This window comes from Muntiacus reevesi, chromosome 6 (genome assembly GCF_963930625.1).
Source record: "Muntiacus reevesi chromosome 6, mMunRee1.1, whole genome shotgun sequence".
NCBI classification, from domain to species: Eukaryota; Metazoa; Chordata; class Mammalia; order Artiodactyla; family Cervidae; genus Muntiacus; species Muntiacus reevesi.
The window spans coordinates 72,583,904-72,611,794 of NC_089254.1; the positions used below are offsets into that span (position 1 = coordinate 72,583,904).

Consider the following 27,891-nt stretch of genomic DNA (forward strand, 5'->3'; position numbering starts at 1 on the left):
TTTATAGAGACTTAAGAGGCCGGCGGGGAAGCCGCGGCGATAGGCCGCGGGAGCCGACTGACGACAAAGGGTCGCCTCCTATACTCCTTATGAAACCTAGGCACTAACCAGAGGCCGGCGCTCAAGCCCCAAAGCCTCCGTTTCTGGACACTTTTATGTTTTTCCCCCTTCCATTTTTTTCCTAAATCGCTCAACACATCTCAGTTCACCTCCCACTACCTAGTTCCCGATCTCAGCAAAGATGGCATCCGGCCGGAAAAGGGAACAGGCAACGACTTCCGGCCGGGCGGCAGGCGGCGAGCCTCGCTTCCTGCGGCGCTCCGAGTGACGTAAACGAGCGCGCCGCGCAGCGTGGACCGAGGGCAGTACTGGGGCGCATGGAGGTCAGCGGCGGAGCTCGCGGTAGCGGCGGCGGCGGTGGCGCCGTACGTATCGGGACCAGGGGGGAAATGGGGTCCTGAAGACCTGGGGTCATGGCTGGGAGAGGAGACCTGAAGGGCGCACTGGGACGCAGTGGATCGGGGTGGGTGGCAGGGGCCGGGTCTGGTTTAAAGCAGTGCCCGCTCGTGCGCACGCGCCCCTTTTTTGAGGTCCCGCGTGACGGCCTACGATCCCCGCACTGACCCTCGGCGCGGTCGCTGCGTGCTCTTTGTGAAGGTGATTCCCTTTTCTGCGTCTGAGGGGCGAACTTCCGGGTTGGTGTTAAGGATCCTTAAGTCCATTTGAGTTGAACTCGCTTCCTCACTAGCTCGTAGTCTTTAGTAGGGATCGTTTCCAGTGCTTCCCCGCCGCTGGGGCTTTGTGGATGTATGTGAATGTTGCCCTTGTGCCAATATTTCTCCTCCCTGAGCCTCTTGTTTTGTGTACAGTGAGTCTAAACTTTTTACAGCTGCAACAATCAGCTCATGTTAAAATGTTCCTGACCAAGTTCTGGGAAATCTAAGGTCAAACACGCTCTCTGCTTTGGCAGAACGGATCCCGGGTTAACCCAGGTGGTCTGCCTTACCTAGGTTGTTTAATCACGCTAGTGCGCGAGGCAGAGTTGTTAAAAAGCAGTAGCATCGGGTATAGAACATTTTGGGAGGAGGTAACGTTTTATCTGAGTGCGGAAAGATGGAGGCTGATTTCCTGAGCCCTATGATGGCGGGTAAAAAAAATGAGGCAGCAGGCCTTGCCCTGCCCTGCCCTGCCCAGATGTAATGAAAGTGCAAGGCCTGTTGAGAATGAGGGAGTGTGCTCCAGAGGGGAAGAAAATGTAAAACTGGGGAAATAATTCTGCGCCATGTTGTGAACTGCTTTTTATGATTGGTTCAGGGGTTTTGCTCCCAGAAGGGTTGTATGTGTGTTTAGTAGTGATGTAATAGTGCAAGTTGGTTTGGGAAGGCTCACTCACATGTCTATAAAGTTATTAAAAATACATCCACAGAAGCTGTGGGATGTATATATGGATTATATGTCCAGGATTTTCTAGGAGTAATCTAATTTAAAATATTCTGTCTCATTTTCTCTGTAAGCCAATAATTTTTTAATCCTGGGTACTTTTAAAACTTAAAAGGGAGCGGGGGTGAGGGGGGAGTGGGTGGAATGCTATTCAAAACCTGCTTGCAGAAACTCCTACTCAAGAGGTCTTGGACCAGGCCTGGGGTTCTGAAGTGCTGAACCATTTCTAGGTAATTCCACAGCCAGGACCAGAAGCCCTCCAACCCAGACTGTAATGCTCCTGAGTTTCCATGTTGGGTTACATTCTGCCCTGAAACAAAAGCCCTCTGAGATTTTTGCTTCAGAACATGCCTTTGCCTGTGGGTGGTCAGTCACGAGGAGTTTGGGCTGGCCTATGGAGAGTGTGGCTGTGGCTCCCTTGCGTTTGTTGGGTTCTTCTGTTGTGTTTGTGAACCGGGAACTGCCCCTGCACCACCCCTTTCTTCTTTTCCTCTTCAGGGCTTTGGAGTCACTTGCTAGGAGGCTCCCCTCGCTGCCGCCCAGGCCACCATGGCTGCTCGACTGGTGAGGCGATGCACGTGCCTCCTAAGGGAGGCCACCCGCCTGGCCCCCGCTGTGTCCCCTGTCAGCCAGCTGAGACTCCCCCAGGGAACCCAGAAGCCGCTGACTTCCTCAGCTACCTCGCCTAGCTCCCGCCTCCCAGGTCCCTTGTCAGAGCTTGTGGAGAAGGAACAGGTGTTTACTCCCTATCCTGGGCGCCAGGAGGTGGAGCAGCTCATCGAGAAGGCCACCCAGCCCGAAGAGCTCCTGGAGCTCCTGGGGAGTGGTCACTGTCTGCAGCAGAACCACGCCGCCCTCGCGCTTATCCAGCTCTCTCGCCTACTCTCTGAGAAGCCAAAAGACAAAGCCACACTCATACAGGATGCTCGCTTTTGGCAACTTCTCCATCTTGTCAACAGCCAGGTGGGTTCTGGAGCCTTTTCTGCAGGTTCAGCAAGCAGAATACAGCAGAGGCCACGGAGTCCAAAGCATCCAGTCACTCTCCCAGTATAGACAGAAACTCTGCTGTGTGCTGAGTCCATCCACGTCCTGTGGTATTTTTTCATTTTATAGAGTCCAGAATACTTCAATGTGCTCTCACTTCTGTTAATCCTCATGACAGCTCTGTTAGGTGAATATTGCTGTCCTCATCTTACAGGCAGCCCAGGCATAGTAAGTACAAACAAAAGGGTTGAGCCTGGTTTTTCCTCAGTGCATCGGGGGCCTCCCCCTCACCACGCAGTCTTGACTGATGTGGCCCCTCCTCTGTGTCTGGCTGACAGGGGACACACTCTTGAAACTGGAGGAGTGTGTCCACTCTTGAAACTGGACACACTCTTGACTAGGAGAGGATCTCAGAAACTTGGAACTGACCATGGGTGTTATCCCAGCCAGTCAGATCCTTAGAGGAGGAACATGGAGAGAAGGGACTTGTGTGTGGCAGGGGTGGGTGCAGGAAGAAATCAACCCAGTTCCTGTTCAGTGTGAAGAAGGACTCCATGCAGACTTCAGGCACCCTGGGGTCTGCTGGAGCCGAAGGGCCTGTGACATAGAAAAGAGGTACAAACCCTCACCCTGGCTGCTCTGGAAAGGCAAGGCTGCTTGTCAGGGATGACAAGAGACTCACCGCTCAAGGGAGGGGTCGAGTTAAATGAGTTTTTTCAACTGCAGGTTATGAGAGTATAGTGGATGTGGAAATAGAGTAATATTGGAAACAACTCACAGATAGTCAGGGAATATTGTTTCACGAAAGTTTTTGTCTTTAGTTAAAAGACAGATCTGTACTGTGAGCCCATGTGTTGGGGTCACAGTACAGACTTTTTTTCTTACTGAGAATATAGTTCATATAAATTATCCTGATTAGATCCCTTCTTGTTCTAAGACTATCATTCTAGTTGTTATTTATTAAACGTTTTACACAAAAGGTTTAGACACAGACTAAACATTGTAGCAAAATTACAAGCCAGTAATGAACCAGCATTTAGAAATATAAACTGATCAAGCTTTCTTTTAAAGAGTCCTCCTACTGTCTGGGAATTCTGCAGAAACAGCAGAAGTCACTGAAGGCTCATGTGATGCTGAGATCAAATTCATACTTTTCTTTTTTCCCCCCTCACCATGGCTGTGGGATTGTTGATCCCCCACCAGGGATTGAACCCTGGACCCTGGCAGTAAAAGCCTGGAGTCCTAACCACTGCCCTGCCAGGGAATCCCCCATACTTTTGTCCTTCTGTCCAACCCTTCACACAACTGCTTTTCTGTCTGCCCCTCACCTCATGTGTATGATTTCAGTTCCCCTTCTTGGCAGTGCAGCCCCATTTCACAGAAGAGTCTGGAGACTTGAAGAGTGGCAGTGTTAACAGCCTTAGCCTAACAGACAACAGAGCCATTCTCATGTACCACATACTGCCTTCCCTGAGGGTGGGGTCTGGGCCAGAGGGCTCCTCATATTTCTCTGAGGCCTGGAAGCACACCCTGCAGGGAATGGCTGGGTCACCCCTGTTCAGAAATGGAGCTGGAGGAGGAGGGAGTGCTGTGGGCAAAAAACAGGCCCAGACAGGCTATTAAGGAGACGCCTGGTGTGCCCAGTAGAAATGCCTACATTAAAAAGACTGGTTCTTGGGAGGCAGGCTCCAGCTCAGAGCCTTGGCCTGCTCCATGACAGGATCAATAAGGTCCCAGGTGTGACTTTGCCTGTGTGTGTCTCCTCCCGCCCCCACCTAGATAACTGTAATCTGGCATGGGACCCTTGTGAAGCTGCTCCGGAGCCTCTACGCGCTGGGGCTCCCCGCCACCTCCAAGGAGCTGCGGTCAGTGGAGCAGGAGGTCCGCTGGCGCATGCGCAGGCTCAAGTACAAGCATCTGGCCTTCCTGGCCGAGTCCAGCGCCACCTACATGCAGGAGCAGGGCTCCCGGGAGCTGCTGGCTGAGCTGCTTGTGCACCTCGAGCGGCGCTGGGCGGAAATTGAAGACAAACGCACGGTGGTGGCCATGATGATGAAAACCGGGCATCTTTCGGAGTCTCTGATGAACCGCCTGGAAGACAAGGTACTAAGGGACAAGAGCCTTGTGACTTCTGTCCATAGTCTGGGGCATGGCACTGGCAGGACTGGTACTTTAGGTAGCTACAGGCAGCACTGTGTGCCCACTGGTTCCTTCAAGAATCCAGGGGGTTGCAGAGCCTGAACAAGATTGTAGTTCCTCCAGAACTGCATCTGGCACATGACCTGGAAACAGCATGGCCAGTAGCTCCTGCAGTGTGGCCTCAGCCACCCCACTGGCTCAGCTTCGGTTAATGCTTCCTAGAGACATCACACCTGCCACCCCCTGCTCTACCCCTGCCTCAGCCCCGCAGTCAAGTCAAATTCAGCCCTGTTCCCGTGGTAGCAGGGGCTGGCCCGGATGACTGCCACAGCAAGCTCCGCAGCTCATGGGCCCTGGGTCCCCTGCCCTGGGACCTGGGGATAAGTTTGGCTACGGACACGGCATCCCCGGTCTGGGGACTCCCTGGAGTAGGAGCAGAGGCAGGCCCTGCACTGATCGGGCTTGTGTTTAGTAAGCTCAGGCCTAGTTGCTGTCTCGCAGGGCCTGCACTGCATGGGACCCCTGGCCCTCAGGCCATCAAGCTGACCCCTGCCGGCTGTGGTTGACAGTGCTTGGAGCTGGTGGAGCAGTTTGGCCCTGAGGAGCTGCGGAAGGTGCTGGTGACGTTGGCAGCTCAGAACCGGAGATCGGTGCCCTTGCTGCGGGCCATCTCTTACCACCTGGTCCAGAAGCCATTCCCCTTGACTAAAAGCATCCTGCTGGACCTGGCCTATGCCTATGGTGAGCCCTGTGCACGAGGGGTGAGGCTGGGAGGGGGAGGGTTCTGGCCGCAGCTGTGTCAAATTCGGTGCCTACCTCACCCGTGGCGGGCACTGGCCCAAAAGGCTGCTACAGAAACACTTGTGACTCATGGGCCCTGATCCTCTGTGCTAGGCCTCAGGGATAAATTTGGTTACAGACACCAAGCTGTTACTCCTTGAGACCAGGGTGGGTGGTGGGGTGGGCCTGAGGGCAGCCTGCCACTTCTTACCAGTTAAATCTCAGGTTCTGTCCCCAAGGCAAACTCAGCTTCCACCAGACCCAGGTGTTCCAGCGCCTGGCAGCCGACTTGCTGCCCCACACGCCAAGCATGACGTCCAGCGAGGTAGCCCGCTGCACCAAGTCCTTCGCCTTCCTTAAGTGGCTCAACCTGCCCCTGTTTGAGGCGTTCGTCCAGGTGAGCTGGGGTGCAGATGTCAGGCCTTGGTTCTGAGGCCCCTCCTTGCCTGACCTGCTGGTTAGACACGCTCCCTGGGCATTTCATCAGGGAGGCTCAGCCAGTCCAGAACACTTTCTAGTGACAGATACGGAGTCCTTACCCCAGTTTCTTTGGAGAGAAGCAGTATGACTCAGTTGTGAAAGAAAGTGAAGTTGAAATGGCTTTCTTCATTATTTCACCAAACTTTGTAGGTGACAGACTGTGTGTGTCTTTGGGTGACTGTGCGGGGAGCAGTGCAGACAGGAAGGCCAAGAATCCACTCAAAACTTTCCCTAAACTTCCAACAACTGCAAAATGGCGTTGTGAAGAAAGAGAATGTTTGCATTGAGATTTAGGTGCAGCAAGTTGTCTATAAGCTGAAGAGTATTTCTGAAGCTGTTGTCAGGGACCTTTTATGTGTGTATGATTGCCTCAGGGAGGACAGCGCTAGCCCTCTGCCCATTGTCCTGTGTAAATTACCCCCTTTGGGCTGGGAGCGCATGGGTTCTGGGGGAGGGCCAGGTTTGCATAGCACCAGGCCCCTCTCATCCTGCCTTTCTGTCCTCCCTGATTGGCCCAGCACGTCCTGGACAGAGCCCAGAGCATCACTCTGCCACACCTGTGCAACATGCTGCTGGCTTTCGCCCGTGTGAACTTCCATCCAGAGCGGGAGGATCCATTCTTCAGCCTGGTAGGGTCTTCGCACCCTCTGCTTCTGTGCTCGGAGCAGCATAGGGCTGAGGGGGAGGGAGGGAAGAGGCTGGATTTGTACTGCGGGGTCCCAAGTAGGGAGGCAGAAAGGAAGAAAGCCTGGTGGGAGTGTGGAAGGAGCCGGCTGGAGCCATACACCCCAGGGGTTGTCTGGGGACAGGCGAGAGCCAGCATGGCAGCCAAGAACCAGGAAGGCATCTAGTGGCTCATTGGCAGTGAGGCTGGGGGACCCCTGTTCTTACTTCCTGTGTGTGTGTTAGTCCCTCCGTCATGTCCAGCTCTTTGTGACCCCAGGGACTGTAGCCCACAAGGCTCCTCTGTCCATGAAATTCTCCAGGCCAAAATGGGTTTCTGGTACTAGAATGGGTTGCCATGCCCTTCTCTAGGGAATCTTCCCGACCCAGTGATCAAACCTGGGTCTTCCACCTCGAGATCAGGTTCTTTACTGTTTGCGCCACCAGGGAAGCTCTGGGCTATCTTACTTCCTAGTGTTCCCTTAATGCCCTGTTGGGGCTCAGAGACTCAATCCAGTTGCCAGGGTGAGAGCATCCAGTGAGTGAACTGGGTATGACCCCGGGCCCCCACAGTGGGTGTTCCCCCAGCCAGCCAGCTGCTTCCCCTTTCATAATCTCCAGCTCTTGGGGCCAGAAACACTTCCCCTGTGCTGGTGGCATGGTTTTGTGCATAGGTTCTTGCTAGTGGGTGGGAGGAGGGGGCAGTAGGGGTAGCCCAGCTGCTGTCCAGATTGGAGCTAAGGGATGAGGAGGATTTCTGGTACCTGCCACCAGGGGTCCCCCAATCCTGACCAGGAGTGCCTCGGTCAAGGTTACTTGCCTCACCCCCTTGGGCCTCAGCATGTCCAGGTCATAGGGCAGCTCCAGCTGCTGCCCGCCCAGGGATGCCTGTGGCCACTGAGCAAAACCTGCTTTCCCCACCCCGCGCTGTCCTCGCCCAGGTGCATGAGAAGCTGGGGTCAGAGCTGGTGGGCCTGGAGCCAGCCCTGCAGGTGGACGTGGTGTGGGCCCTGTGCGTGCTGCAGCAGGTGCGGGAGGCCGAGCTGCAGGCTGTGCTCCGCCCTGAATTTCACGCCCAGTTTCTAGGTGAGCGGTGGGGAGGCATCCCTCCCTCTCCTGAGTAATGGCGAGCCCACCGCGCGTGCCCCCTCCCCCACCTCATCCCAGGGACCACTGCAGCTGGGATGGCTGCCTGGTTGTCAGCCTTGGGCTCCACTCAGCATTGGGAAGATGGGACAGGCCAGGGCGCACCCAGCATCTGCTCCTTCTCTGTCCACTCCTAGTGGGTGACCGGCAGACCCTCTTTCTGCTGCTCCTGACCCAGAGTCCAGGGTGAGACTTGGGTGTGGGGGAGGGTGCCGCCGACCCTCCCACCTGGCCCCTGTGTCCCTCCATCCCAGTCCTCCTGGCCCTCTTTTCTCACTCCATCATCTCCCCTTAGGTGGCAAGTCCCCAAAGGATCAAAGCACCTTCCAGAAGCTGCTGCATATCAATGCCACTGCCCAGCTGGAGCACCCTGAATACACGGGACCCCTTCTGCCTACCTCAGCCTTGGTCCCCAGTCCCTCGGCCCTTGAACAGAAGATGACCCCATTGCAGAAGGAACTGCAAGAGACGTTGAAGGGGCTGCTGGGGAGTGCCGACAAGGGCAGTTTCATGGTGGCCACGCAGTATGGCTGGGTTCTGGGTGAGGACCCATCGTCCCCTTCCCTCCCCGCAAATCCCGTCTGCTCCCCAGGGTGTCTGTTCATCCATTGTAAGGGCAGGGGCTATGAGCCCAGTTGATCTCTGAGGGATAGTCCCCACCACATTTTAATTCTGTGCCCTCCTCAGATGCCGAGGTACTGCTCGACACCGAGAGCCAACTCCTGCCCCTGAGGGACTTTGTGGCCCCCCATCTCGCCCCCTCCTCTGGCAGCCGGCCACTCCCCCCTGGGGCCAAGAGGTAGGTGGCCACACCACCCTTGGGGGCCATGTGCATTTGGTTCTGGCATTCCCTCTTCCCTCCAAGGGCCTGAGGGAGCTGTCAGCATCCACAGCACCCTGTCTCCCCTTCCAGGCTAGCCTTCCTTCGCTGGGAGTTCCCCAACTTCAACAGCCGAAGCAAAGACTTGCTGGGGCGCTTTGTGCTGGCCCGGCGCCACCTGCTGGCCGCTGGCTTCCTGCTGGTCGACGTGAGTATCTTCTAGTCCCAGCTGGCTGATGGGAGCCAGTGTCGGACCCCAGCTCTTGAGGTCGCCCATGTTGGGGTTCCCCCTTCACACATGAGAAAAGTGGAACTTAGAAGGGTGTTAGGTTTTTCCCAGCGTCACACAGCTTATAAGTGTCTGCTGCTGTTCCCATCTCCACAGCCAGGGTTTCTGAGAGGAAGAGGTAAGACAAACCCGGTGCCCAGGGCCTCATGCTGACCTGTGCCTCACGCGGGGCTGTGTGCTAAGGTCCAGCCCCAGGCCTGGTCCCAGGTTCTCAACATGGAGACATTTGCACCAGAGAGCAGGCAGTCCTATATGGGGCCAGAAAATGCACAAGTGGCTCATTATTGAGTGTTTTCTTTTGCCTTTGACACAGCTTTTAAAATCTCGAAGCTGCTCTTGGTCCCGTTTACTCATGGGTCCCTGCAGCTCTGAGCACTGACCAAGTGGGGGGTCTCTTGCCCACCCATTCTGTTCTCGCTCCATAGGCTTCTTCCTTCAGGATTTGGGGGCCAGGGGTGTGATGTGCAGGGCGGGAGGCATGATGGGGGTCCCACCTGCCCTGACTCATTTCCACTACCTCCCCCAGGTCCCATACTATGAGTGGATGGAACTCAAGTCTGAATGGCAGAAGAGCGCCTATCTCAAGGACAAGATGCGCAAAGCCGTGGCAGAGGAGCTGGCCAAATGACCTGCCCCATAGCAAAGACTGTGTGCCCAGGGGGCCGGACTTCTCCAGAGGCCTAGCTATGGGCACTGGGTGGGCAAGAGGTGGCATGCTCTAGGACAGACCTCAGTGCAGGACCTTGGCCTTAGAAGTGGGGAAGTGGGCCGGTGGCCAGCATCTCTGAGTAGCAGGTCATTCTCTCATGAGTAATAAATTCTTAATCAACTGCCCGACTATCCCGGCTTCTCTGCCACCCACAGAGGATCCCTCTCATATACATTTGTGCACAGCTGGCCTGTTGCTCGGAAGCCTGCAGTCAGCCCCCGTACGGGCTGAGTCCTGGAGTTCTGAACGTCAGCATGTGAGGACTTCCCGGGGAGGCCAGTTGGGGTTTCAGTGCATGGCATCCTGGGAGGTCCCCTCCCTCAGGAGGCACTGGCTCTGAGAAGAAGAAAGGAGTGTACTTGACTGACACGGCAGGGCCAGAAGAGACCCCTTGCGGTCCTTACACCTGAACCAGAGTGCCATGGTGGTGTGCCGCCGCTGTGGTAACCATCTGCCTAAGGAGCCCAGAGCCCCCTTCGCCACATCAGCAGCAGCGTCACCAGGACTTCCCCGGCAGTGTAGGGGTTAAGACTCCTTGCTTCCCCTGCTGGGGGCCCAGGTTCAGTCCCTGGTTGGGGAACTAAGATCCCACAAGCCAAGTACCAAAGCCAAAATAAAGGCTTTCTAGCTTCTAGTCCATCATAAGAGACTTTGCTGTGGAGCTGAGCAGAGAAGGGCCATCTGGCTTCTCTGGGCCCTGCTCTCAACTCATCCCCACTCCCTCCAAAGTGGTCCCTCAGAAAGCAAGTCACACAAGCTTTGGGTTATTAACTCACATGATGTGGATGCTTGGCACTCGGCACAGGCTGACTGAGGTTCTTGGCCCAGAGAACAAAACAGCCAAGATGGCTTTTTGAAGCCGGTGACTCAGAGCCCAGACAAAGTGAGGGAGCGGAGAAGAGTGTACCAAAGTGAAGGGCCAGGATGGACAAGCATCAGGGGTGCTGAGCCAGTTTTGGGGACCTCTGGGAGCACACACAAAGGAAAGCTCATGTTCACGGGATCTGTGGCTTGTAGTTGAGATACTTTTTCAGATTCCCTGCAGCTCAGAGAAACTACACAGTGCCTCCTGTGCCCTCTGCCAGTTTCCTCAAAGGTGATAGGCACGTGTCACACCAGGATACTGACTGACAAGAATAAAAGTTCATGCGCAGCACACCTGCATCACCAGCAGGACACCTCATGTTGCCCTTTATGTTCATACCTACCCCCTTGGCCTTGAGCTAACCGGCAGCTACCAACACGTCCTCCATTTCTATTTTGTTACTTGGAGAATGTTCCGTACAGGAATGATGTAGTATATGAAGTTTGGAAATTGGGTTTCTTCACAGGCACAGTTCTCTGGAGTTTGATCCAGTAGGTCCTTCCTTGTTATTGCTATTAGACTGTGGTTCAGTCCCATGTGTGGGTGTTTGTGTAAACCCAAGTTTTCATTCTCTGGGACAAGTGCCTGTGAGTACAGCTGCTGGGTCATAAGGGATTTATATGCTTCTTAAGAAACAGCCACAGGGTTTCCCAAAGGTTCTGCACCATGTTACATTCCCACCAACAGTGTGGGAAGCCGTGAAGTTCACATCCCTGCCAGCCTATGGCGTTCTCAAGCCGGAGCAGTTCCAATGGGTGTGGAGTCATCTTTTTACTTGCATTTGCCTAATGGCTAGGGATATGGAACACTTAACCTGACTTCTAGTCATCTTGGTGGGTGTGAGGTGGTATCTCACTGTGGCTTTGATTTTCATTTTTCCATGATGACTATTGGTGCCTTTTCGTGTGTTTATGGCCTATTTACATGTAATTTTTGGAGACACACCTGTTCAGACCCTTTGTCCAGTTTTTAACTAGGTTGTCTTACCGAGTTGTAAGAGTTCTTTATATACTTAGAAACAAATCTCTTATCAGAGGACTTGCAAATACTTTCTCCCATTTTGTGGACTGTATTTCCACTTTCTTGATGGTGTCCTTTGAAACACAAAAGTTCCAAGTTTGGGTGAAAGAGATTGTCCAAAATTGATGTTAATTCTACTTTAAATGAGTTGAATTAACTACTCATTTAAACATGAGTTTGAGCAAGCTTTGGGAGTTGGTGATGGACAGGGAAGTCTGGCGTGCTGCAGTCCATGGGGTCGCAAAGAGTCAGACATGACTGACTGAACTGAACTACTTTAAATACTTCATGGAACTCAAATAAAACTATCTGCACCTGAAGACTTCTTGGGAAAAGCTTTTTTAAGTTACAGATTCAGTTTCTTTCATGGTTTTAGGACTATTTGTGTTACCTATTTCATCTTGTTTGAATTTTTGATAGGTATTAATTTTCAAGTAATTGTGCATTTCTTCAAAGTTGTTGAATTTATGAGCATTAAGTTGTTTGTAGCATTCCCTTGATGTCCTTGTAATGTCTTCAGGCTCCAGAGTGTTAGACCTGTTATTAGTCAGCATTCTCCAGAGAACCAACCGACAGAATATATGAGAGAGATAAACATGAGATTTATTACAGGAATTGGCTCTGCAGTTACAGAGACCAAGGAATTCCACAATTGGCTGTTCTCAAGCTGAAGAACCAGGAAAGCCATAGCCACTGGTATAAATTCAGTTCAAGTACAAAGACCCGAGAATGTGGAAGGGTGGCAGGTGGGGCTGTGGTGTCACTGGTGTCAGCCCTGGAGGCCAAAGGCTGGAGAACCAGGAGCTCCAATGTTCGAGGGTCAGAGGTGGACATCCCAGCTCAAGAGAGTGAATTCACACTTTGCCTTTTTGTTTTTCTCTGCCCCTACCCTCCCTCCCCCCAGCAACTGATTGGTTGATCCCCACCCCGCACTGGTGAGGCCGAATCTAGTCTACTGAGTCATGCTCATCTCCAGAGATGTCCTTGCATACACACCCAGAAACAGCATTTAATCCACTATCTGGGCATCCCTAAGCCCAGTCAAGCTAACACATAAAATTAACCGTCATAGCCCCCATGGCATACTGGTCATTTGTGTCTTCTCTATTTTTGTCCCAATTTGCAATTTTACTGATTTTTCAAAGAACTATTGTTTTTTTTGTTTGTTTGTTTCATTGATTCCTTCCACTCTTTTCCTGTTTTCTGTTTCATTGATTTCTGCTCTTGGCTCTGTTTCCTTCTTACTGCTGAGTTTAGTTGATTTTGTCCTTTTCCTAGTTTCCTGAGGTAGGAACTTTGATGATTGACTGAGACCTTTCCTCTCTTCCAACGCGCTATAAATGTCCCTCTCAGCACTTCTACCTGCAGACCACATAATTTAATACTTTTATTTTCATTTACTTCAGTTCTGTGTTTCTTACCATTTTTCCTATTCTGTAATTTTCCTTATTGTTGGGTAGTCCTGGGCTACATGGCCTGTGGTTCTCATGACCCGCAGCACTGTGTTGGTCTCCTGCCACGGCTTTGCTGTTGCTCTTGAATGGGCTTGAGGCACTTTCTGGGCTGGACCATCCTGTGACTTTGGTGGGGGGGGGCAGTGGGGGGAACCCAGCTTGCTGGGCTGAAAGCCTGCTGTGGTGCAATTTCCTTTGCCAGTGGCCCCCAGGAAGTCAGGTGGGGGGTAAGAGCCAGAGAGGGGGTGCATGAGGTGGGGAGGAATGGCTTCCCTTGGCCCCTTAGGAGGCTTCCCCTTGATCTTCAATATCAGTTCTGCCACACTCCCTAGAGTTGTCACAGGCTTCAGTTCATATGAGGGTCCTCCTTCCAGTATGTAGTAGCTGGTGATGACAGGAAATGCCAGGCTCTCTCTCCCCTTCTGTTGAGTAGGCTGCTCTGCTGTTCCTCCAATCCTGGGGTCCCTCCCCAGCTCACCTTTCTCTTTTTGTCTTAGTTCAGTTCTGGTGGTCCCTAATTTCCTACCTCTTTACTGGTTAGCCAGGAGGAGCAGAGAGACAAACCTGTGTCATCCTGTCCAAACAGGAAGCTACTCAGGCACTGATGAAAGCCTTCTGTGTTCTGGAACGTCTGTGGTGTTGCCAGGTGGTAGAGGCTGGCAGAACGGTGAAGACTTACGAAGGACTCAGCTAAGGCGATGAGAGAGAGGCCATAGGAAGAAGCAAGTGTTTTTGTTGTTGTTGGCTGTGATGCAGCTTGTGAGATCTTAGTTCCCCCACAAGGGATTGAACTCGGGCCCCAGCAGTGAAAGCACTGCTAAAAAAAAAAAAAAAAAAAAGAGTCCTAGTCACTGGGCCACTAGGGAATTCTCTGGAAGAGGCAACTTAGAAACTCGTAGGAGGTGAGGATGAAGATGGGTGTGGAGAAAAGGGATAAAAAACAGGAGCTCCCTATCAGTGGATAGCTGGACAGATTGCCAGCGACTCAGAGGGATGCAAGATGCAGGGCTTAGATTGGAACATGATGGGTCTGGTGCCTGGTGTGTTGGGGAGATGCCCAGCAGGCAGCCGCTGGCTCCATGGACTCCGCGGTAGAGCCAACAGAAGATTGAGGATGGAGGAGACTCCCCTACAACAATGGCCGTTCTGATTGCCTACCCCCGCCCCCGTCTAGCTCTGGGGTGGTGACAATGTTCAACTGTCTCCCAGAGCCTGGCACGGGGCGGATGCTCGGTGAATCTGAGTGCAGGAGGGCCTGTGTGGAAGCAAGGGCACATCTCCGGAAAGCTCAGGGAGGGTTTGCAACCTTGGGGGTGTGGCAGGGACGTCTGCTGAGAATGGAGGAAGGCAAGCTTCTCCGTCTTCCTTCCATTGCCCAAGAGCTGAAGGATGGGACAGCGCTGAGCTGCGGGGAACCCGGGGGACCAGTCAACCCGAGGCTCCGCTGGGGCTGCTTTCCCTGATGCGCTCCTGCCTGCCGGCTCTGGTTGCCATAGAGCCAGGAGGCGGTTGCCACGGAGACCGACGTGCGAGGACCGACCAATCAGTGAAGAGCTGCGGCGCCAGCTCACCTCTTGGATGGAGGCACCGGGCTAGGATGAGGACCCCTGCCCAGGCAGCTGGGAGCCGGGTGTTCGAGGAGGGGGCCTATGGCGCCGCCACCCCCAAAGCGCCGGTCCCCCAGAATCCCCAACACCCTCCCCGGCCCCGCATCCCGAATTCTGACGACCTTCTGCCTCTTCCCGACCCGACTAAGGGATGATACCTCCGACTGGCCCTGAAGCCCTCTCCCGTTAGTGGAGAGGAGGAGGGGGGTCAAGGGCTGGGATGCTGCGGGAAAGGCGGGGCCGCGGACCGCGGGAGGAGAGTGCAGTCGGGGTGGGGTATGGGGAGGGAGGGAGGGAGGCTGTCCCACCCCCTGCGCTCCCGGCGCACCGCAGTGCCTGGCGCGCCCGCGCAAGCTCACTCGCTCACTCGGGGCGCTGGGCGGGCGGGGCGACGCTGACGTCATCCACTGACCCCTTTCACCCCCCGGCCGAGGGGCGGTGGCCGCGCAGGCTCCGCGGGACGGACTCACGGACAGACAGGAGACGGAAGGACGGGCGTACGGCCAGGCCATGCCCGGGGAGGCTGCCCGCGCCGAGCTGCTGCTGCCGGAGGCGGGCGGGCCGGGACCCCGCACAGGTGAGGCCGCGGCGCGCTCTCCCTCCCTCCTGCGTGTGTCTCCGCCAACCCCTCTCTTCGTCCCTCCCGTCTCTACCCCTCTCCCTCTCCGACCCTGTCCCTCAACCGTCTCCGTCCCATTTTCTCCTCGCGCCCCCCTCCCCGCCCTCTGTCCGTTCCTGGCCCTTCTCCATCCCCGCCCCGTCCCCTTCCTTGGTCCCCAGTCCTAGCCCAACGTAGGCCAACCCTGGCCCCTACTCAGGACCGCAGGGAAGGGCGGGGTGGATTAGATGTCCCCCTGGAGCCAAAAGCGACTTGAAGGCGTGAGCTTCCCGGCTCCGGTCGGCGTCCCCCGCCGCGCCCCATTGTATTGGGGGGGGGGGGAGGGAATGGGCCTGACGGCCCCTGCAGCGTGGGTTGTCACCTGCACCCCAGCCACTGGGGATGCGGATTCGCGGGGCGCCTGTCCTCCCCACTCCCCATCCCCCTCCACCCCCCCATGCTTGAGAGCTGCCTCTGGGCGGCGACTGGTTCTGGCTCTGGAGGGAGGGACAGGGCTGGAGCTGGAGCCTGGGGAAGCCCAGGGCTGGAAGGTGGGCGGCCCTGGGGGAGCAAGGCTTGGGGAGCATCGGCCCTGGAGTGCAAGCCCAAATCCTTGGAGAGACTTAGGGAGCAAGCGTTGGAGGGGATCTGCCTTAGGCCCAGGAAGACCAGCCAGGATGGCCTCTGGGCAGGTCAGCCATGTGTGGCTCGGGGAGGGCGAAGGGCACCTTGCTGTGGGTGAGAAGTCCCCTGGGGATGAAACCCATACTGGGCCCAGGGGCCCGGCCTCCCTCTGGGTCCAGTAAAGTGGGTCGGGGCTGTCTCTGCTTGGACTGTTTAACAACCTTGAATGAGGCACAAAAATCTTTGACCTTTGGCTTCCCTTCCTCTGTCCTCTTGGTGCCCAACCCCACCCTCAGCCTGCCTCGGGGTCCTGGAGTCCAGTGAGGGTGCACAGGGGTACCCTACCAGGCCAGTGCCAAGAGCCTGGTCTCCAGCACCCAGCCCCGCCGGCCACACCCACCTCCAGGGTTTAGGTGTTCATCACACTCCCGTGGACCCAAAGGACTCTCTTCTCAGGACCCTCTGGCCTCGGCAGCACCCCAGCAGTGTGGCCCAAGGGCCCAGGGTTCTGCCACCGCTGCAGCAGATTTGCCAGAGCCTGGGGAGGGGGCTGCCCTAAGCTTCACCTCCACTCTGCAGGCAGAAAGCTGAAGCACAGGAGATGTTCTTGTGGGTGGTCATGGGTGAACGTGGAAGCCTCAAGAGAACATGACCAGAGCTGGGCAGTCATTATCTGCTGCCGTGGGACCCACACAAATGAGCCTCAGCTCTGTGGGGGTGGCTGCTGCTGGCAACTCAGCCGAATGCACTCAGAGCCCCAAGAGCCCACAGCCCCTCAGAGCCGCTTATGGGGCAGAGCGGGGCCCCTGTGTGCTCCACAGTTGGCCATCACCGAGCCAGCAGTGAGCTGGGATGTCCTGCCTGAGGACAGCACACCATGGCCCCTGCTTTCTCTCTCGCGTGTGCCAACTCTGGAAACAGATGTGGGGTAGCGGAGCCCAGTGAGACCCTGACAGGTCGTCCTCAGGGGTAGGCAGCAGGGAAAGGAGAGAGACAAGGCAGAGAAGCAAGACTCCCACTTCACAGCAAGTATGAGATCTGGAATGTTCCAGAGCTGAGTGGAGGGCAGGCTTCCTGCTCCCTGGGGGCCCACCGACCTAGGAGGTCATGAGCAGACCTTTCCTGGCAAGCCCCGCTGAGGCGGCACAGATTACGTGCATGGAGTCAGCAAGTTAGTGTCCTAAGAGACAGGAGCTGGTCTCATCTTTAACGAGCATCTTGGAGGAAAGCCAGACCCCAGGCTGCTTGCCATGGTCAGAACTCTTGGAAATCATCCCTCGGGCACAGCAATACCCTTTCCTTCTCCTGACCTCGCTTTTCAGCAGATACCCAGCCTCGTGGGCCCCCGGTCCTCTGCTCAACTCTTGTCTGAGGGACGGGCAGCTGCAGCCGGGGAGCTGCCTTTCAGGGAAGATGCCTGCCCTTCTCATGCCCTTCTGTCTCCACAGATCTGTCCTGTGATGCGGCTGCGGCTACCACCCCAAAGGGGGACCGGCTGGAGCACTGTGCCCTGACATCTGGGCCCAGCGCCCTGGCTCTCGCGTTCCTGCACGGCAAGCCTGGTGCCCGGCCCCCGCCTGAGGGAGCCAGCTGGGATGCAGGGCCGGGCCGCGCCCCCTCAGCCTGGGCGGTCCAGGCAGAGGGCGGCCCCAGCCCAGGGCCTGCAGAGGTTCGGCCTACTACTGAAGGTCCTCTCCCAGCCTCCCTGGAGCCCCGGATTGTAATGGGCGAGGAGACGCGCCAGGCAGCCCCACTGCCCAGGGCAACCGTGCCGGAGCTCAGGGACTGGGAGGGTGGGCATGCTAACCTGAACCCACCCCCCGAGTTGTGTTCTCAGGGTGACCCTGCTGTGCCTTTCCCTTCCCCAGACCCCGATTCCTACTTCACACCTCCCTCCAGCCCCACCAAGACAGCCTCCACCCTGCTCCCTGGCCCCGGGCCCCACAGGGACGCCCAGGATGCCCAGGCTGAGCTAGGGGACTCGCCGCCAGCCTCGCCTACTGGCTCATACATCACAGCAGACGGGGACAGCTGGGCCTCATCCCCATCCTGCTCCCTGAGCCTGCAGGCCCTGGCCGAAGGGCTGGATGTACCCTCAGGCTGGGGCTTCTCTCCACCTGGGTCTGTGGTTGATGAGAGGGAGCTGCCCCCTGCTGGGACCCCGGACAGCTCGTCCCCAGAGTCCAGCCTCTCAGCAGACAGCAGCTCTTCCTGGGGTCAGGAGGGCCACTTCTTCGAGCTGGACTTCTTGGCCAACGACCCGATGATCCCTGCTTACCTCCTGCCCTTCCAGGGCAGCCTGATTTTCCAGGTGGAGGCGGTGGAGGTGACACCCCTGCCCCACGAGGAGGAGGAAGTGGAGGAAGAGGAGCACGAAGAGGACCAGGAGGTCCCCCTCCCCAGAGGGGACCTAGCCGGGGAGGGCGAGGATGATAGCACATTTGCATCCTCTCTGCAGTCGCTGTCCGACCTGTCCATCACCGAGGGCATGGACGAGGCCTTCGCCTTCCGGGATGACACCTCGGCTGCCTCCTCTGACCCCGACTCGGCCTCCTACACAGGGGCTGATGATGAGAGGCTGTACAGCGGAGAGCCCCACGCACAGCCCACCACACTGCTCCAGGACAGCCCTGGGGAGGCTGCCTCCTGGGGCCCAGAGCTCACTCTTGGGGTGTCTGAGGGAGAGGCTGGCCAGGCTGCCAAGAGTCAGGAACCCATCTCTGAGATAATGAGGGTGGGTCCCGCTGCAGCCCAGGTGTCTTCTGCTGCTATGGCCCCTCACATCCCACAGGAATCTCTGGACCTCACTGGGGTGAGCCCTCAGGCCCAGGGAGAAGAGCCAAGCTTCACCATGGGACCAGTACCTCTTGCCCCAGTCCCATCTCAGCCTCTGCAGGAGGGAGACACTGCTACTTTAGGCCCAGAGCCCTGGATTTTGAAGGGAGAAGCAGATCTCAACTCTCTGCAAACCCTGAAGGAAGACACAGGCCAGGAGTTTGCCACTGCAACCAGCCCTGAACCCCAGCCAGAAGTGGATCCAGCAGCATTCCCACATCTGCAGGACGCAGGTTTCCCCTTTGCCCAGGAATCTGCCTCCAGGACCAGCCCTGAGCCCCATCTGGAAGAAGAGGACCTGACAGCATCCTCACCCCTCCAGGATGCAGGTCTCCCTTTGGTCCAGGGATCTGCCTCTGAGGTCAGCCCTGAGCCCCAGTCAGAAGAAGATCTGACAGCATCCTCACCCCTGCAGGATGCAGGTCTCCCCTTGGTCCAGGGACCTGCCTCCGAGCCCATCCCTGAGCCCCAGTCAGAAGATCTGACAGCATCCTTACCCCTGAAGGATGAAGGTCTCCCCTCGGTCCAGGGATCTGCCTCCGAGGCCAGCCTGGAGCGCCAGTCAGAAGAAGACCTGACAGCATCCTTACCTCTGAAGGATGAAGGTCTGCCCTTGGTCCAGGGATCTGCCTCCAAGGCCAGCCCTGAGCCCCGGTCAGAAGAAGAAAATCTAACAGCATCCTCACCCCTGCAGGATGCAGGTCTCCCCTTGGTCCAGGGATCTGCTTCTGAGGCCAGCCCTGAACCCCAGTCGGAAGAAGATCTAAGAGCATCCTCACCCCTGCAGGATGCAGGTCTCTGTTTGGTCCAGGGATCTGTCTCTGAGGTCAGCCCTGAGCCCCAGTCAGAAGAGGACCTGACAGCATCCCCACCCCTGCAGGACGCAGGTCTCCCCTTGGTCCAGGGATCTGTCTCTGAGGCCAGCGCAGAGCCCCAGTCAGAAGAGAACCTGACAGCATCCTCAACTCTGAAAGATGCAGGTCTGCCCTTGGTCCAGGGATCTGCCTCCGAGGCCAGCCTGGAGCCCCAGTCAGAAGAAGAAGATCGCACAGCCTCCTCACCCCTGCAGGACGCAAGTCTCCCCTTGGTCCAGGGATCTGCCTCCGAGGCCAGCCTGGAGCCCCAGTCAGAAGAAGAAGATCGCACAGCCTCCTCACCCCTGCAGGACGCAAGTCTCCCCTTGGTCCAGGGATCTGCCTCCGAGGCCAGCCCTGAGCCCGAGTCAGAAGAAGATCTGACAATATCCTTACCCCTGAAGGATGCAGATCTCCCCTTGGTTCAGGAATTTTCCTCTGAGGCCAGCCTGGAACCCCAGTCCAAGGAGGACCTGACAGCCTCCCCACCCCTGCAGGACGCAAGTCTCCCCTTGGTCCAGGGATCTGCCTCCCAGGCCAGCAGTGAGCCCCAGTCAGAAGAGGACCTGACAGCATCCTTACCCCTGAAGGATGCAGATCTCCCCTTGGTCCAGGGATCTGCCTCCGAGGCCAGCAGTGAGCCCCAGTCAGAAGAAGAGAACCTGACAGCATCCTTACCCCTGAAGGATGCAGATCTCCCCTTGGTCCAGGGATCTGCCTCCGAGGCCAGCAATGAGCCCCAGTCAGAAGAAGAGGACCTGACAGCATCCCCACCCCTGAAGGATGCAGATCTCCCCTTGGTCCAGGGATCTGCCTCCGAGGCCAGCAGTGAGCCCCAGTCAGAAGAAGAGAACCTGACAGCATCCTTACCCCTGAAGGATGCAGATCTCCCCTTGGTCCAGGGATCTGCCTCCGAGGCCAGCAGTGAGCCCCAGTCAGAAGAAGAGGACCTGACAGCATCCCCACCCCTGAAGGATGCAGATCTCCCCTTGGTCCAGGGATCTGCCTCCGAGGCCAGCAGTGAGCCCCAGTCAGAAGAAGAGAACCTGACAGCATCCTTACCCCTGAAGGATGCAGATCTCCCCTTGGTCCAGGGATCTGCCTCCGAGGCCAGCAGTGAGCCCCAGTCAGAAGAAGAGAACCTGACAGCATCCTTACCCCTGAAGGATGCAGATCTCCCCTTGGTCCAGGGATCTGCCTCCAAGGCCAGCCTGGAGCCCCAGTCAGAAGAAGACCTAACAGCATCCCCACCCCTGCAGGATGCTGGTCTCCCCTTGGTCCAGGGATCTGCCTCCAAGGCCAGCCTGGAGCCCCAGTCAGAAGAAGAGGACCTGACAACATCCTCACCCCTGCAGGATGCAGGTCTCCCCTTGGCCCAGGGATCTGCCTCTGAGGTCAGCCCTGAGCCCCAGTCAGAAGATCTGACAGCATCCCCGCCCCTGCAGGAAGCAGGTCTCCACTTGGTCCAGGGATCTGCCTCCGAAGTCAGCCCTGAGCCCCAATCAGAAGATGATCTAAGAGCATCTACACCCCTGCAGGACGCAGGTCTCCCCTTGGTCCAGGGATCTATCTCTGAGGCCAGCCTGGAGCCCCAGTCAGAAGATCTGACAGCATCCCCGCCCCTGCAGGAAGCAGGTCTCCCCTTGGTCCAGGGATCTGCCTCCAAGGACAGCCTGGAGCCCCAGTCAGAAGAAGACCTGACAGCATCCCCACCCCTGCAGGATGCTGGTCTCCCCTTGATCCAGGGATCTGCCTCCGAGGCCAGCCTGGAGTGCCAGTCAGAAGAGGACCTGACAGCATCCCCACCCCTGCAGGATGCCGGTCTCCCCTTGGTCCAGGGATCTGCCTCTGAGGCCAGCCTGGAGCCCCAGTCAGAAGAGGATCTGACAGCCTCCCCACCCCTGCAGTGTGCAGGTCTCCCCTTGGTCCAGGGATCTGCCTCCGAGGCCAGCCCGGAGCCCCACTCAGAAGAGGAGCTGACAGCATCCCCAGCCCTGCAGGATGCCGGTCTCCCCGTGGTCCAGGGATCTGCCTCCGAGGCCAGCTCAGAGCTCCAGTCAGAAGAAGACCTGACAGCATCCTCACCCCTGCAGGATGCCAGTCTCCCCGTGGTCCAGGGATCTGCCTCCGAGGCCAGCCTGGAGCCCCAGTCAGAAGAAGACCTGACAGCATCCTCACCCCTGCAGGATGCCGGTCTCCCCTTGGCCCAGGGATCTGCCTCCAAGGCCAGCCTGGAGCCCCAGTCAGAAGAGGATCTGACAGCCTCTCCACCCCTGCAGGGTGCAGGTCTCCCCTTGGTCCAGGGATCTGCCTCTGAGGCTAGCCTGGAGCCCCAGTCAGAAGAGGATCTGACAGCCTCTCCACCCCTGCAGGGTGCAGGTCTCCCCTTGGTCCAGGGATCTGCCTCTGAGGCCAGCCTGGAGCCCCAGTCAGAAGAGGATCTGACAGCCTCTCCACCCCTGCAGGGTGCAGGTCTCCCCTTGCTCCAGGGATCTGCCTCCGAGGCCAGCTCAGAGCCCCAGTCAGAAGAGGACCTGACAGCCTCCCCACCCCTGCAGGGTGCAGGTCTCCCCTTGCTCCAGGGATCTGCCTCCGAGGCCAGCTCAGAGCCACAGTCAGAAGAGGATCTGACAGCCTCTCCACCCCTGCAGGGTGCAGGTCTCCCCTTGGTCCAGGGATCTGCCTCCGAGGCCAGCTCAGAGCCACAGTCAGAAGAGGACCTGACAGCCTCCCCAGCCCTGCAGGATGCCGGTCTCCCCGTGGTCCAGGGATCTGCCTCCGAGGCCAGCCCGGAGCCCCAGTCAGAAGAGGATCTGACAGCATCCCTGCCCCTGCAGGACACAGGTCTCCCCTTGGTCCAGGGATCTGCCTCTGAGGCCAGCCCGGAGCCCCAGTCAGAAGAAGACCTGACAGCATCCCCACCCCTGCAGGATGCAGGTCTCCCCTCCAGTCAAGTGTCTGCCACCAGTGCCAGCCCTCAGGCCCTTATGACTGACACAGGCTGTACCCAAGGGACAGAACCCACAGTCACTGCAGCCCGTAGGAAAGGAAGAAAGACCCTGAGACTAAGGCCAGCGCCTGAGGAAAAAGACCCAGACCACACTGGAGGCTCAGACTCTCTGGCCTTGGATCAGATACATCTGGGTGGCCCAGACCTACCTGCAGATGCTCGGACACCCTTGGAGGGAGATGCAGGCCCCTCCAAGCCTGCCACAGAGATCCCAGGCATACCTGAGCCTTTCACAGCTGTCCAAGGTCCCCCAAAGCCTGACTCCAGTGGGGAGGAAGTAGCCAAGGGCATTTTGGCACTTGAGCAGGAAGCCTTTCATGATGTCTGTGCACATGGGGGTGATGGAACTGAGTCCAGTTCACTCCCAAAGAAAGCCCTGGGGGCTGAGCACCAGGGGCATGAAGCCCTAAAGCCAGTGGTTCATGGTGCAGGGGTGTGTCCCACTGCCAGCCTGGAGGTTGGCCAGTTGGGGACCCCAAGCCCAGTGGAGGATGGAAGGGCCACTCTTGGGCACAGGCTTCCCATGGCTGTGGGCTCAGAGGCTGGGTTGGGCTCCTGCTCAGAGTCTCCTTCAAGAGCTGTGCCCAGGCTGGGAGGGCACTGTGCCAAAGATCCTGCCCCAACATCTCCACTGCCCTTGAGGCAGCCAAAGCCTGTGCTGGGCCCAGGCAGGGGAGAGCAGGCCCAGGCAGCACTTGGAGTCCTTGGCCCCTCCCCATTGCAGCCTCCAGAAAGCCCCATAGGGGGCCTGCCCAGTACACCCCAAGACAGGATACAGAGCCCTGAGCCCCCTGCTCCTGGTGCCCTCATGGAGGCAGTCCCAACCCCCCTGGCATCCCCTGCCCCCTGCCCTTGCCGGGGCCCCCGGGAAGACTTGGTGGAGGGCGCGGAGCCTCTGGGTTCTCCGGGCCACCCACCACCTCGGCCAAGAGCCCAGCGGGCAGTGGCTGCCTCCTCAGGGATCACAACCCCCGCTGGGGCTGGGCAGGTCAGCCTCCCACCCCACCCCACCCTCCTCAGCCCCAAGGCAGCCCCCAAGAGGGGTACCCATGCCAAAGACCCGGCCTCGAGGCTCTCGCCCCCTCGCCAAGTGCCTCCGGGCCCCGGACCCCGGAGCCCAGCTGGCCCTCGAGCGCTCCCAGCCACTGAGCAGGATGACGGTGACAGTCTGGAGGAAGGTGAGTGGGATGCAGGTGGCAGTGCTGTCCTGAGCCAGGGACCCAGGGGGCAGAGGACTGGGCAGGGATGCCAGAGCTGCTCGCCCCCTGCCTCTGTCAAGAAGGGCAGGCCATCCTCACACTCCCCTTCCTCAGACTCGCCCCGCGCTCTGGGCTCTGGCCAGCACTCGGACAGCCATGGGGAGTCATCAGCCGAGCTGGAGGAGCAGGACCTCCCAGGACCGCAGACCGCACAGTGCCCAGCCCAGGTGCCCGAAAAGGCAGGTTGTGCGCCCAGGGGAGGGCTCCACGCCCTACCCTCGGGTGCTCAGACCCCCTTTCTTCTCTAGGCCCCGGCTGGCAGCGGGAGCGAGGAGACAGTCGCCAAAGCCAAGCAGAGTCGCAGTGAGAAGAAGGCCCGAAAGGTGGGCTGGGCAGACATCTGGGACCCTGCTCCCTCCAGGAGGGACCAGGCTGGCCAGACAACCCCAGCCACCCCGAAAGTGGGGCTGGCAGCGTAAGGGGACCCTTTCCCACCCCATGGCTGATGAATCCCATCGATGGGGGCCCTAGGATAAAGGGAATAACTGGATGCCTTGGGTGAAGTGACTGGGGCTGGGCTGTCGGTTGAAACAGACTCATAGCCTGAGTCCGACGTCCTATGTGCTCACACAGTGAGCCCCCTGGGAGCCTCCACAGAGGGTGGGTGGTGGAACCCTTGTGCCCCTGGCAGTGGACCGTCTCCCCCCGACTTGTTCCTCTCCCCCAACTCCCGCCTGGGAACTTTGGGGCCCATGCCCAGGTCTGAGACCATTGTGCTTCCAGGCGATGTCCAAGCTGGGCTTACGACAGATCCAGGGGGTCACCAGGATCACCATCCAGAAGTCCAAGAACATCCTCTTTGTCATTGCCAAGCCCGACGTCTTTAAGAGCCCAGCCTCAGACACCTACGTGGTCTTCGGAGAGGCCAAGGTCTGAGCGGCTGGCCAGGGGCGCGGGGTGGGCGTCTGGGGCGCAGGCTCGGCTGACAGCGGACCTCTGTGCTGCAGATCGAGGACCTGTCGCAGCAGGTGCACAGGGCTGCGGCCGAGAAGTTCAAGGTGCCCTCGGAGCCCTCCGCCCTGGTGCCCGAGTCAGCACCTGGGCCAAGGGCGAGACCCGAGTGCGAGCAGGAGGAAGAGGAGGAGGAGGAGGAGGAGGTGAGGCCACGGGGCCCGGGCCCCTCGCGGAGGGGGCAGCTCGGCCTGGGGGCCTCTCCCTGGGGGAGCGGGCCGCTGCAGCACTTCCCTGCACATCCCGCTCCAGGTGGATGAGGCAGGACTGGAGCTGCGCGATATCGAGCTGGTGATGGCGCAGGCCAACGTGTCAAGAGCCAAGGCCGTGCGGGCCCTGAGGGACAACCAGAGTGACATCGTCAACGCCATCATGGTGAGTGGCTGGCCCCTTCACAAGTGCCCTGCTGCTGTCTGCCGGGGCCTGTCCCCAACATGACCCTCTCTTTCTACAATTCTCACAGGAGCTGACAATGTAGTTGCTGACCAGAGACCCGGCTCCACCCCTGCCCCCTAGCTCTGCTGCTCAATAAAGTGGTGTCCCTTCATCGCCTCTCTGCTCCTCCAGCACAGGCTATGGCTAAACAGACTGCAGGAGGTGTGCAGACACTTCCTGAAGCCACACAGGTCCCAAGGAGGGTGGTGGTCCCTCCCCCGCGTCCCAGGGAATCCACCTTGTCCAGGGATTGTGGACAGTCCAGTCACTTGGCTGTGGCCCAAGGCATGGGCCTGGGAATAACAGTTTCTGGAAGGAAGTCCCCAGATGCAGGGGCCCTCAAGCTGGGGGAGCTGCGGGAAGTAGTGTCTGCTCAGGTGAAGAGCACAATCACCCAAAGTTCCTGGCCCCTCCCTGTGGCCCAGCTCTAAGAGTCACCATCCTCTCCCTGTCCTCTCTCTCCTACAAAGTCCCAGGACCCGCAGGTGGGGGTGATGTCCCAGGACAAAAGAGGGAGACCACTGAGTGAGGGACCACGTGTGGGTGGAGCCCCTGGAGAAGAGCAGCAGTTCCTGACCATCACAGAAGGCTCATGGGACACAAGTCCCCACTGTTCACAAGCACAGGGTGGGCTATGGAAGGGATGGCCCCTGGCCCACGTGGCTATCTTTAGCTGTTCCAGATGCTTCCAGGGCAGATTGATTTGCACACACACCTAGAGACGGCATCTACCAACTGTCTCCCTTAGCTCTGCCCAGCCTGGGCCCACAGCCAGCACCTGGTCCGCCAGGGCCAGAATGAGGTCTGAGATCCCTCCTCCATTCCTGCCCCTTGTCAGCGGTAGGGAGACTAGGGGACTGCAGACCCCTGCCTGGTTCCCACAGGGCTGGACAGCGAGCGCACATCCCTGTCCTCCCTCCCAGGGGCTCAAGTACCCACCCTGCTGAGCCCAGGGCTTCTTGCATATGCAGTCAGGAGCCTCAAGGTGTGGAGGTATCTTGGGGATGAGGAGGAAGTCCCAGAGCTGGGCCTCCCCGCACCTGCACTGCAATGCCAGGCCCCAGCCTCCAGGCTGATGACCCCGAGGTCACCCCCATGGCCTTCCCATGTCCCAAGGGCACAGGAGGGGCCCCGCCCATGGGGGACCAAGGCCAAGGGGTTTGACGGGCCCCCACTGGCCTCCCTGATGATCAGGGACCCTGGGCTCCAAGACGCCATGCTCTCAGGGTGAGGATGGCACTTCTGGTGAAGACGTGGTGTGCAGGTTTGCTGTGAACCACCATGACGGTGAATGTGGCCTGGGGTCATGGGCACGGATGAAGGGCTGGAGGACAGCGAGCCCCTCCAAGAGCCCAGTGCTCATGTCCATGTGTGCTCAGGACACCTGCTCCCTACCCTGTGTCCACACCCAAATCAGGCCCTCCCTGGAGGTGTCGGGCACAAGTGCTCAGTCCACCGTGCCCCGCCAGGGCGTGTGGGTCTGAGACAGAGGCCAGACAGGAGTCCCCAGCTCTTATCCCACTGGAGTAGAAATACAATGGCAACCAGAGATAAATTATTCACATTGCAGTAAACTTCTTTTAAGGTCTCTGAGAGTTTCAATAGAAACGTCGTGTGCAAAATGACAGCTGTCCAGGGTCTGGCTGACAGGACCCCTCCCGAGGCAGGGTGGCATGCAGGTGGGTGCAGCTTGACTTTCTGCCCCGGCATGGGGGTGCCTCCTTCACAGTAGAGCCACCTGTGTCTGGGGCCCAGGAGGGCGACTGGCAGGGGCCCCGGCGCCATCAGGCTGAGTCCTGGTCCATGCTGCAGCCCAGTGCCTCGATGTCATTGCTGATGTCCGAGATCATGCGGTCCCACTCATCCCCCTCTGAGGGCGCGGACTGGTCATCAGAGCTGCCTGCGGCCCTGTTCCCATTGGAGGTGGAGGTGGAGGTGGAGCTCGTGGCCCGGCGGTACCTGCCGAAGCTGTCCGTAATGATCCCACGGCCATCCTTCACCCCAATGGTCTCCAAGAAGTTCTCGAAGTGCTGGCTGTCTTTCTCAGGGATGAAGGGCCGCAGACCTGCAGACACATGGCCCACCTGACCCTAAGCCAAGCCTCTTGCTGAAAGCACATGTGTGCCTGTCCCAGGGGGCCCACGGCCTGGATAAACCCACCCCACCTACCCCATGTGTCTGCCCCAATCCTGACAGATGCTGTGGACTGGCCCTGCCTTGGCAACAGGGCTGGTGCAGGCCAGAAGCCACACTCTTATATCACTCCCCTCGGTCCTCAGGAAAGCCCCACTTCACAGGTTTCCAAACACAGGAGAGGAGAGGGCGCAGGGGAGGCTGAAACCGGGCTCCAAGCACCAGGCCCCACTGCCCAGCTCCCAAGTGACCACCTACTTCCTGGAAAGTAGGTGTGAGAAAACCTACTCTGATGTGAGGACAATATGAAACAGGCCTTGGACCCCAGGCTTGGCTTGGGCTGACTCCAAGGGGCCTATGGAGTCAGCAAGAGATCAGACTGGATGCAGGTCTGCCCTCAGCCCTTCACCTCCACCCCCACCCCATCAGCAGAGCACCCTCCTTGCATTGTTGGGGGCAGAGCCCAGGACCTGGGAGCCTCCATCAGCCATGTTCTCTGGGATCGGCATAGGGAAAGCACAGTTGCTCCACTGTGCTTGTGCATGTGGACACACATCCAGGGCTGCATCTGGCTATCTGTGGCAGGCCCTGAGTACCCGCCCGCCCTGCTGACTCTGCAGGCTCTTCTCTCGGGGCCTCAGCTGAGGCTGCTTTTCACTGGGAATGGCGTCATCACTCCTCCGCCCATCAAGCTCCTGCCTACTCCCCCAAACTTGTCCCTGCACCAACTTCCTCTGAAGAGCCTCCCTCAGCCCTTGCCAGGCATGCAGTGCCCAGCTCACCCCGAGTCTGACTC

The 27,891-nt window shown here is 58.1% G+C and overlaps 3 protein-coding genes and 2 non-coding genes across 13 annotated transcripts in view; 4 read left to right on the forward strand and 1 right to left on the reverse strand.

Moving 5' to 3' along the window:
* Positions 1-305: 305 nt before the first annotated feature.
* Positions 306-9,571, forward strand: TBRG4 (transforming growth factor beta regulator 4). Its single transcript, XM_065939306.1, has 11 exons — positions 306-425; positions 1,939-2,403; positions 4,204-4,527; positions 5,133-5,304; positions 5,583-5,740; positions 6,342-6,452; positions 7,428-7,572; positions 7,928-8,173; positions 8,320-8,431; positions 8,546-8,660; positions 9,268-9,571. The coding sequence occupies exons 2-11, from the start codon at positions 1,990-1,992 to the stop codon at positions 9,367-9,369; spliced, it is 1,899 nt and encodes a 632-aa protein (XP_065795378.1). The 5' UTR covers positions 306-425; positions 1,939-1,989; the 3' UTR covers positions 9,370-9,571.
* Positions 4,830-4,965, forward strand: LOC136171291 (small nucleolar RNA SNORA5). The gene has a single exon (XR_010663831.1). It is a non-coding gene; the product is annotated as a small nucleolar RNA SNORA5 (small nucleolar RNA).
* On the forward strand, positions 5,353-5,488 carry LOC136171290 (small nucleolar RNA SNORA5). Its single transcript, XR_010663830.1, has one exon. It is a non-coding gene; the product is annotated as a small nucleolar RNA SNORA5 (small nucleolar RNA).
* Positions 9,572-14,845: 5,274 nt separating the features above from the next.
* NACAD (NAC alpha domain containing) lies at positions 14,846-25,521 on the forward strand. Of its 4 annotated transcripts, none has more exons than XM_065939621.1 (9): positions 14,846-14,973; positions 17,067-20,791; positions 21,068-23,495; positions 23,631-23,755; positions 23,825-23,899; positions 24,300-24,446; positions 24,524-24,673; positions 24,780-24,902; positions 24,991-25,521. In XM_065939621.1, exons 1-9 carry the CDS (start codon positions 14,907-14,909, stop codon positions 25,003-25,005), a joined length of 6,855 nt encoding a protein of 2,284 aa, XP_065795693.1. In that variant the 5' UTR covers positions 14,846-14,906; the 3' UTR covers positions 25,006-25,521. The 4 variants fall into 4 exon arrangements, with proteins under 4 accessions (XP_065795693.1, XP_065795692.1, XP_065795690.1 ...); XM_065939620.1 differs by having other exon boundaries at positions 17,067-20,573; positions 20,670-23,495; XM_065939618.1 differs by having other exon boundaries at positions 17,067-23,495.
* Positions 25,522-26,505: 984 nt separating this feature from the next.
* CCM2 (CCM2 scaffold protein) overlaps positions 26,506-27,891 on the reverse strand; it is a 51,193-nt gene continuing 49,807 nt past the window's right edge. For 5 of the 6 annotated variants that reach the window (XM_065939439.1, XM_065939438.1, XM_065939434.1 and 2 more), the window contains one exon: positions 26,507-27,027. In XM_065939439.1, the coding sequence (XP_065795511.1) occupies positions 26,747-27,027 (281 nt within the window). In that variant the 3' untranslated portion in view covers positions 26,507-26,746. Of the gene's footprint in view, positions 27,028-27,891 lie in introns of all 6 variants that reach the window. The other variant, XM_065939435.1, reaches the window with a different exon arrangement.

Bases quoted from the DNA above. Each gene is read 5' to 3' on its own strand.
- TBRG4 (XM_065939306.1), top strand. From the start codon at position 1,990: ATGGCTGCTCGACTGGTGAGGCGATGCACGTGCCTCCTAAGGGAGGCC. The intron at 4,528-5,132 runs GTACTAAGGGAC...TGTGGTTGACAG, and splicing joins TGAACCGCCTGGAAGACAAG to TGCTTGGAGCTGGTGGAGCA. The intron at 8,174-8,319 runs GTGAGGACCCAT...TGCCCTCCTCAG, and splicing joins GCAGTATGGCTGGGTTCTGG to ATGCCGAGGTACTGCTCGAC.
- NACAD (XM_065939618.1), top strand. From the start codon at position 14,907: ATGCCCGGGGAGGCTGCCCGCGCCGAGCTGCTGCTGCCGGAGGCGGGC. The intron at 23,900-24,299 runs GTGGGCTGGGCA...TTGTGCTTCCAG, and splicing joins GTGAGAAGAAGGCCCGAAAG to GCGATGTCCAAGCTGGGCTT. The intron at 24,674-24,779 runs GTGAGGCCACGG...ATCCCGCTCCAG, and splicing joins AGGAGGAGGAGGAGGAGGAG to GTGGATGAGGCAGGACTGGA.